General features: G+C 53.3%; 1 protein-coding gene across 1 annotated transcript; it reads left to right on the top strand.

Annotated features, from left to right (window-relative positions):
- The first annotated feature begins 1,418 nt into the window (after window positions 1-1,418).
- Window positions 1,419-3,703, top strand: PLAGL2 (pleiomorphic adenoma gene-like 2). Its single transcript, XM_009993986.1, has 2 exons — window positions 1,419-1,681; window positions 2,473-3,703. The coding sequence occupies exons 1-2, from the start codon at window positions 1,419-1,421 to the stop codon at window positions 3,701-3,703; spliced, it is 1,494 nt and encodes a 497-aa protein (XP_009992288.1).
- Window positions 3,704-9,307: the final 5,604 nt, after the last annotated feature.

The following is a 9,307-nucleotide window of genomic DNA, read 5'->3' as shown; positions in this document are numbered from 1 at the left end:
GTACCCAGGGGCACCCCAGCACCTCCACCCTGGGTGGTTCTGCTCTGCCCTGCCAGATTCAACCCAGACAAAACTGCATGATCTTCCTAACGGCCATTTCCACACCTGGGAGTGACACATTTTCCAGGAGCCATCCCCCTGCCCACCCGGGTGGTTCCTGCCCTGGGGGCTGCGGTGGCTGCGGGCGCCGCTGCGCGCGGGGCCGGTTGGGTCCCTCCTCTTGCACATCCTGCCCACAACTGGCACCCAGCTTGGGCTGCAGGCAGGAAGTTCCTCCCTCTGAAGCAACCCTGGAGTGAGAAAGAGCTCGGAGGTTTGATGCTATTTTAAGAAGAGTTTCTCAGGCAGCTCAGTTCAGTGAAAGAGATCTTGTCTGAGGGGCTGTGTTGCAGGTGACCATCATTTGGGTGGTGGTAGAACTACATGGAGATGCAGAACTTCAGCAGTACAAACACAACTCAAGAACAACCTGCTGAGAGAGATTTGTGTAGATTTTCATCAACATGAAAGCCAGCAGAGCCACAGGAGGAACATTTTGTTGAACAGGAAACAGCTTGAGCTTCCATTATCAATGGGTGAGAGTGTAAAATTAAAAAAAAACACAACAAAAAGCCAAAACCTCACACTAAAAATTGCTCATTGCTGTAGAAAAATTGCTAATGCAGAGAGGCAGAATGTGCCCCCCAGTAGAAAAGTGAAAATGCAGTGACTGACCCAGGCTGAGGAGAATCAGCATCTGTGTCCTCCCTGCAGGGGCTCCGTGGTGCTAGGAGCAGCAGCTGCTCTTCCCCAGCCTCACTGACCAGTCTGGGGGTTCAGGTTGGGTTGCTTAGGGTTGTTCTCACCAGTGCTGGTAGCAGAGGGGATGGAAAAATAGCAGAAGAGATCCTTTGTTTCCCTGAGAAGCTGTGGAAGGGAATTCCATGTAAGCAAGTATCAAGAACAGGTGAGAACAGACCAGGGAGAACAGGAGAAAAGGGGCTTAGAAGTGATCCAGAGAGCAGAAGGGAAAAGGTGAGGTGTTTATTGCTACAGAGAGACACCTGCCACAGCCTCTCAGGAGAAAATGTATCCAACAGGTAACACTGGCTCTTAGTAGTTGCAGAAATGTTACTTTGGAAAAAGTTTAACGTGTTACTCAAGGAGGGTGAAGGGAGAGAAGAACAAAAGACATCAGGAGGTGGGCGTTCCCGTGGCTGGGAACATGGATCTTCCCATCTGCAGTGCCTGTGGAATGCCCACACGTGTGTGCACAGGGGGAAGAGGAGGTGACCTAACACCAAGCTCCTGTGATTCCAGGTGAAGATGTTTTGCTCCTGAAGCCGTTTGGTCACGGAGGGTTCCGAGGGACAGCAGCACCCCAAGAGCCCTGCAGGCTCCCCTTCTGCTGGACATGGCCAACCTCTACTAGACCTGCCATGACGGCATTTTTTCCCAGTGTTCCCAACTGGATTCAAGATGCAAAGCAGGAGGAGGAAGAGACAGGCTGGAAATTAGTCCCCAGACCAAGAGGTGAAGAGACCGACAGTCAGGGCAAGTGCCAATGTGAAATCTCAGACTCCTCCTTTCCCAGCACAGACAAGCTGAGGCCTCACACGCTGCCCCACCCTGAGCAGAGACCCTACAACTGCCCCCAGCTGCACTGTGGGAAAGCCTTTGCTTCCAAGTACAAGCTCTACAGGTAGGTAACTGCTGAGCCCAGCAGGGCTGCCCTGTTGGGTGGGGGGAAACCCCTCATAGGTGTTTTTCTGCTTGAATTTCTGAGAAGCTGGAGGAGGGGAAATGCCCTCTCACCCTGCACAGCGCTCGGGTCCCAGGCATCACCACACTAAGCACCTTCCAGAGAACCTCAGATAATGTTTCATCCTGAGCTCAGGCTGTTCTCTGTTTTACTAAGGAGGAAATTGAAGCAGAAAGTGGCGTTCACAGATCAAAAAGGAAAATGAAAAGCAAGGACAGCATTGACATTTCATTCCTCCAACCTGTAACTTTAATGACAGGAATATTTCAGTGGCAGCCGTTCCAGCATGAAGGAATAGAGTTCCTACTGAAATGCAGAGGACAATAGTTAAATATGATCACTAGAAACTTAAAACTAGATGAACCAGAGTGTCAGGGAGTGTGAGACACCAGGGTGAGGGCAGTGCACAGGGGCTGCCAGCAGACACTGCCAGTCTGGTGCCTCCTCACGTGCAGACAAGCCTTTCTGGTCACAAACCACCTCTGTTCCCTGTGTCCTTTCCCCCTTGGAAAGCCCCTGCAGGGAGAGCAGGAGCTGAGCAGCTGACTGAAGTTGCCCTGTGTGGAGGTGGGCACTGCTGGGACAGAACCTGGAGTCCCCACTGCCCAGGCTGTTGTGGCAGGAGCTTTTGGTGGTAAAACGTCCCCTGGGATTTCCGTGGCACGAAGGAGCAGGTTTTCCTTTAGGGATTGGAGGCGCGTCTTGAAACTTCCCTGCTTTTCTCCCTCAAGGCACATGGCCACGCACTCGGCTCAGAAGCCCCACCAGTGCATGTACTGCGAGAAGATGTTCCACCGGAAGGACCACCTCCGGAACCACCTGCAGACCCACGACCCCCACAAGGAGGCTCTGCACTGCCCCGAGTGCGGCAAGAACTACAACACCAAGCTGGGCTTCCGGCGCCACCTGGCCATGCACGCGGCGGCCAGCGGGGACCTCAGCTGCAAGGTGTGTCTGCAGAGCTTCGAGAGCACCCAGGTCCTGCTGGAGCACCTCAAGGCTCACTCTCGGCGGGCCTCTGGGGGAGCCAAGGAGAAGAAGCACCCGTGTGACCACTGCGACCGGCGCTTCTACACCCGCAAGGACGTGCGGAGACACCTGGTGGTGCACACGGGGAGGAAGGACTTCTTGTGCCAGTACTGCGCCCAGAGGTTTGGGAGGAAGGACCATCTGACCAGGCACATGAAGAAGAGCCACTCCCAGGAGCTGCTGAAGATCAAAACGGAGCCGGTGGACATGCTGGGCCTGCTGAGCTGCAGCTCATCCGTGGCAGTGAAGGAAGAGCTGAGCCCTGTCCTGTGCATGGCATCCAGAGACATGATAGGTGGGAAGAGCTTCCCGGGCGTGTTGCCTGTGGGCATGTACAGCACACATCTCCAGACCATGCCCAGCTCAGGGATGCCCCATTCTTTGGTTCCTAATTCTCTTCCGTTTTTTCCGATGGGAATGAGCTACCCTCTGGAGCTTTCTTCTCCCATCTCCTCCCCACCACAACCTCCTCCAAAGTATCAGCTTGGATCTACCTCATATTTGCCTGAGAAACTTCCCAAAGTAGAGGTGGACAGCTTCTTGTCAGACTTCCCTGGCAGCCTGTCTCTCTCATCTGGTGAGCCTCAGCCCTCTTCGCCTCAGCCGCCCCCCCTGGAGGAGGCTTTGCTTTCCAAGAGCCCTGCTAACCTCTCAGAGGCTCTCTGTGCTGCTAACATGGACTTCTCTCATCTTCTTGGCTTCCTCCCCCTCAACCTTCCTCCTTGCAATCCCCCTGTGTCATCAGGGGGGTTGGTCATGGGCTACTCGCAAGGGGAGGCACAGCCACTGCTTTCCACTTTGCAACATCAACCTCAAGAGTCTCCTGGAGCTGGGGCCCCCCTGAACTTTGGGCCCCTCCACTCGTTGCCCCCTGTCTTCACCTCCAGCCTGAGCACAACCACGCTGCCGCGTTTCCACCAGGCATTCCAGTAAGCTGGAGGTGGCGCTGGAGAGCAGAACTTCCCGGCACCCTCCTGCGGAGAGCCTTAAAAACGCACAACTCTTCCTTCCCTTTGGGGTGTCAAAGCTTTGCAGAGCTGTTTCAGACAGGAGGTTTCTGATGTCTGGAGGGAGCACTTGTAGACTGGAGCAGCTGTCCCTGTGCGAGTGCCAGCCCTGTGCAGCACAGAGGAGGCAGCTGAAAGACTGGATGTATTTTATCTAATTTTTTATCTGTGAATCAGGAGCCGCGCTTAGCACTGACCCTCCCCGAGAGCTCCTCTTGGGAAGGGACTGTCCCTGAGAAGGAGTTGAGACTCTTTCATCTTGGGCTAAACTTTTGAAAAGAGTCCAGCTTCCATTTCATGTTCTCACACTGCAATTCTGGCCAAACAGCCAACACCTCCCTGCGGAGAAGGAGGAGAAGTCAGGACGCCCGCTCTGTATGAAGCCAACGGGGAAGAGCCTTTCTTCCCCACTACCTCTCATCCCATCTCCCCTCACAGCCCACTCCACAGAAAGCAGCTACTCCTCACCAGTGTTAAGCAACGAGACCGTTTACAGGGTGACTCCAGCCACCTCCCCAGCTCCTCCCCGCGGAGCCGCTGGGCTGGGCTCCTCACGGTGAGCATTGTTTACACAACACGCAGCTGTTCCCACCATGGTAAAAATAGGAGGCACCAACACCACCTGGGTTTGTCCGTGGTGTAGCCAGAACACTGTTTACACAACGAAGTCAGGTCGCACTGATTTCTCTTCACCTATCATGTTCTTCCCCCATGGGGAAACCCACTGCTCTTCAGACCACTGCAGCCCCTGCCCTGCAGGCAGCAGCTTCCCGCGTGCCCAGGGGATGAAGCAGCTCCCAGCTCAGCTTCCCTGGCTGGTGTAAGGACAGAGCCCTTTCAGATCTCTCCCCCAGGCAAACAGATGGTGCATCTGTCCTGGAAACCAAAGCACGTGGAAGATCTGGGTGAGGAGCCCAGGGCCGCGGTGCTGCCTGGAGCTTCCCTGGGGATGGGGAACAGAGTATGAGTTTCTAGGGCTTTTTACCCACAACAGTAGGTCAGTACCCTTTTGGTTTATCCACGAGGCAGTCACAAGAGATATATTTTTACCTCAGTCCTAGGGTGATAACATCCAGGAGTCAGGAGGAACAGCTGGTCCCAGCTTCACATCCACTCAGTGTCTTTGAAGCCCTCTCCCCAACACTACCAGCTGTTACAAACGCTGGAGGTTGGGTCCTGCAGCCCCCCCTTTCCCTTAGGATCTGGTCCCACTGGCCTTTTGGTTCTCAGAGTTCAAGTCCTGCTTCCCCTGCTCCCTGCCTCGCATCTTAAATCTTTCTGTGGACTGTCTACCTGCTGAGGGCAGCAGGGTGACGCTGGGAAGTGGCAGCCAGCTGCTGGTGTCATTTTGTCCCCTGCTCTCCTGCTCTGGGCCCTGCAGCACAGCACACACAGGGTGGTGTCACCCCCTCGGTGCCCGGTGATGGACACAGACACACACACCTCTTCGTACCTCAGCACAGAGGAACCACTCTAGGCCGATACCAACCAGCAAACCTGTCAGTGCTGTTCTCCAGAAATCTGCAAAATGCAAGATCTACCTCTGCTCTGTGGCCTCAGCCCCCAGTGAAGCCAGGGGCTGTGTCCCCTCCCCAGCACAGCCACGCAGGTCGCTCTGAGCCCGGTCCCGCCGTGGGGCACCGGCCCCTCCCTTTGCCTCCAGAACTTTATTTTTAATTTAGCTTAGTAATTCTTCCCAGAATGACTGTTTAGTGATCCATTGATTCTCCAGAACATAGATCAGTTGTTTTAGGCTAGCCAGCAATGCTGCAAATAATACTTTTGTATCAAAATGTAATATAAGATTTATTTACCTCAGCAATATCCTGTGGCAATGATCTCCCCAACTTAAATGCAGTACTTCCTTTCTCCACTGTAAGATGTTGCCTTTTGAAGTCCAACGAGTGCCTTCTTGTTCTCTTAACATAGAAAGGTAAACAGGGCATCTCTGCCCCTCTGTTTACCACCACTGAATACCTCAGGCCTGTCTTCTGTTGCTTTTCTCTTTGCAAATGAGCAGTTTCACACTGATAGCAGTGATATGCAAAAGCCTTACCCCTGCCTTCGGTTGAGAGGATTTTTTTTTTTTTTAAGAAAGAAATGGTTAGAACTGATCACTTGCTCAAGTGAGGGTTACCAGATTTATGCAATGCCATCACACACACCTTCTGCCACCTCAGAACATTCAGCTTGCCTGCTTTTTGCCTGCATTGTACTCTGAACAGATGTCAGCACTGGAATTCCTTTAGCAGTGGTAGCTAAACTTAGAGCCAAGGCATCTTTTTCCTACCAGTAGTCTGTCAAAGAATAAATGGAATTCATTTTGCTATCCTTTGCATGTGTGGTTTGCTTTCCACAGCTCTTCTGACAAGCAGAGTAGCTACATTTGTCAGTGCAGCCTAAACCAGCACAGGGAACATGCTGGGGGCACCGCTCTGGAGTGGGAACCAGGTGTTTGCACTGGAAATGGATTAAAAGTTTCCACAACAGAGCTCAGAACCTGTCCCCAAGTCACAAATCAAACCATCTCCCAAAGCTATTTAGTGAGCAGCTTTTACCTGTTGGGAAGAAAAAGCTTTGAGTGTTTAAGCTCCGCCACTTGGGAGTCTTGAGTTGGTGGGGAGGGAGGTACTGAGCTGATGTGGAAACCAGCAGGAGTCACTCAGACAAGTTGTTGGGGCTGGAGGACAAGCAGTGTGAAACTTGCCACACTGTGAGGATGGCTGTGGCAGCACTGCCTGGAAAATGGTTCTGCTATACGTGGGTGGGACCTCTGTGCACAATGGGGTGGTGGCCACCCTGCTCCTTAGGGGAGGCAAACAGCAACTTGAATCCCAGAAAGGGTTTGGTTTGTTCTAAATCAGGGTTTAGGGGTGTTGAAGCCAACTTGGTACTTTCTGCCCTAAGCTCAGTGTTGACGTGCAGAGGAGGGGACAGACCCAGAACATCCCTGTCCCTCAGCACAGGACCAGGCCTTGTGGTCACACCCAGGCTCTTTGGCCAGGCACCTGGGGGCTGCAGGCTCAGGATTCCACAAGTGAAGCCATTCCAGGAGGCACAAAATGCTTTTGGCAGGAGAGAGGAATTTTTAAAGCTATTTCCAAGGAGGGTCAGTGAACACAGGAGAGCAGGAGCTCAGCCAGGCTGGGCTTCCCTCTGAGCCAGGGCAGCAGAGAGCACTGGGACTTGGGACACTAAGCAGCAGCTGTAGGAGGGAAAACAGCTCAGAGGATGGACCTGTCAGACCTGATGGAACATCTGTAATAAACATGCCCACAGAAATCCCTCCCTTACCCCATCAGCAGGGCATCAGGCAGCCTCTTGAGTGCCAAATAAAGGTGGTATCTGAATTCCAGGCACAGCTGTATCAGAAGGGTGGGATCAGGCTGAGCCCAGAGGAACAACTACAGCGAATAATGGGTCAGGAGGGTTTAGTTCAGTGAAGAAATATTTTAAAGTATGACTGAGTTAGGGGGTTCATGAGCACTAGGAACAGTGCAGAAACTAAGACAAAAAATCACAGAGCACAGGAACGTGCCAGCTGTTCTGGGTCAGAGCCAAGAGCCTCGGAGAGGCCAGAAGGTCCCACTGGAAGTGGCTCCAGCTCCTCAGGAAACACACAAGCCCAGCCCCTGACACGGCAGCAGAGGGTTAAACCCCCCCCAGCCAGGGAAGGAGCAGCACCTTAACTGGCCTTTGCTTCCATGGGTTTCCCCCCCAGCCCTCCCAATAGCTCCTGCTCTTTAGCCTCAGTGCTGAAACAGGTTGTCACTCCAGGGGAATCCCTTTCTTCCCCCTGGCAGATGGATGATTTCAGTGCTTTTGTTGGGAGCTCAGCTCTTTGTTCTTTAATTCCTTCCTTGCTGACAGGCAATAGCAGCTGCCTGGAAGATTTCCTGCAGTTCACTGAAAAATCCTTATTTCCTTTCTCTGCCATTTCATCCCCTTTGCTGCCTGACAGAATAACTCCCCAGAGGCATCTTCTGCTGCCTGCAATTAACATTTTTACAAAGAAATCTTCAAAGATGCTCTCCCATCACCCCACCTTCTTGCTGGACCTCTAATCCTGGTGGCTCGGGCTCACTGGCTTCTCCCATCAGTTTTAGTTCATTGCCTGCCCAAGCCCTGCAGAAGTTCTGCCACCAAGGAGTGAAGCAGATGAATGGTTCAGACAGAACCATTTAGTTAAAATGTTACAGGTTTCCACCTTGATCCAAAGTTTGCTTCCTTTTCGTAACCGATTTCTTGTATTTTCCCCAATTCCCTGTATTTTCCCCAGTTGCCCTCTGAAGCCACCCTCACCCTCCTGCTCCCACCACCACCTCTCCAGTGTCCACATACTCTTCAGGCTCCTCTGTCCCCACCACAGTCACGTCCCCACCTTGTCCCCACCCTGTGATGTACTCACTTCATTCTGGTGAGGAGCTGGGATCCTTAGGAATCCTTCCACACCTTTCAGCCATTCTTCTCCCAGGACCCTGTGGGATCTGTCCCTGGAGCCATCTCCATGCAGCTTCGCACACCACTGGCTACTATGTGCTTCAGCCTGTCCCAGAAACATGCAAACAACACCCATAAAGCAGCATCATTCTGCTTCTCACCAGCCCACACCCCAAACCAGCTTCGCTTTCCCGTCAGGGCTGCGTGTAGTTCCTTACGAGCACAGGGAGGCTCCCAGGAGGCTGAAGCACCTTCCTCCCTCTGTGCTTGTGGCTGAAGCCAGGTCTGCATCCATCCTTCCCATCTGTGCCTGAATTCCAGGACCACAAGTGATGTTCAAGACATGGAGGTGGCTTCTCTGCACTGGGAGGGCACAGCAAAGACACAAGTTAAAGGCATCGCGGAAGACAAAGAACAGGAAATTTGGAATCTGGGTTTTAAAGTTACTGTGCAATAGGTCAGCTCTCCATCTTCCATTAGGGGACAAATCCTCAAACTAAAGCGTCTCGTTAGAAAACAACCATCCCTCATTCTTCACCTTCCTTCTCACCCCATTGCACAAACCACATCTGTCTCTGGGCCACACAAACAGGTCAGCAGCTCCGGGCACCACGGGTGGGAGGGCTCGGGGTGACACCTGCAGACCGGGACAGTCACAGCACCGGCCACTGGATGTCCCTGGGAACATCACGTACCTGCCCTGCAGCCCCTGCTCCTCTGCAGGTCATTGTCTTGCACCCAAAGGTGACACAAAAGCGTTGCTGGGGGGTGGCAGAAGGAGCCACAAAGGCTCAGCCCTGGGAGCAGCTGAGCTCTGGAACTGCTGCTGGAGGAAGAGCTGCCGAGGGGATTGTGCAGCCAGGGGGGACCTGAGGAGCCCCAGCACCTGCTCCTCTGGCCGTGGGGGCTGCAGGGGGACCATTCAGGCTGCCCCCCAATCCCTGCAGCCACAGCTGCCCCGGCCAGAATCTTCCCATTGTGGCGGCTCTGGGCTTGTTCTGAAAATAAGCATCCTAGCACTTTCACACAGTGAATAACCTCTTCCAGTGGAGTATTTGGGGGCTGTAAACAAGGTTTTTAAACTGTAGGG

Source organism: Chaetura pelagica, unplaced genomic scaffold (assembly GCF_000747805.2).
Source record: "Chaetura pelagica isolate M959 unplaced genomic scaffold, ChaPel_1.0 scaffold493, whole genome shotgun sequence".
Lineage (NCBI taxonomy): Eukaryota > Metazoa > Chordata > Aves > Apodiformes > Apodidae > Chaetura > Chaetura pelagica.
The sequence above is the reverse complement of the archived record's forward strand: the minus strand, read 5'-3'. Positions and strand labels throughout refer to the sequence as shown.

Excerpts from the sequence above, each read along its gene's own strand:
- PLAGL2 (XM_009993986.1), top strand. The coding sequence starts at position 1,419 with ATGACGGCATTTTTTCCCAGTGTTCCCAACTGGATTCAAGATGCAAAG. Across the intron at positions 1,682-2,472 it reads TCCAAGTACAAGCTCTACAG|GCACATGGCCACGCACTCGG; the intron begins GTAGGTAACTGC and ends TTCTCCCTCAAG.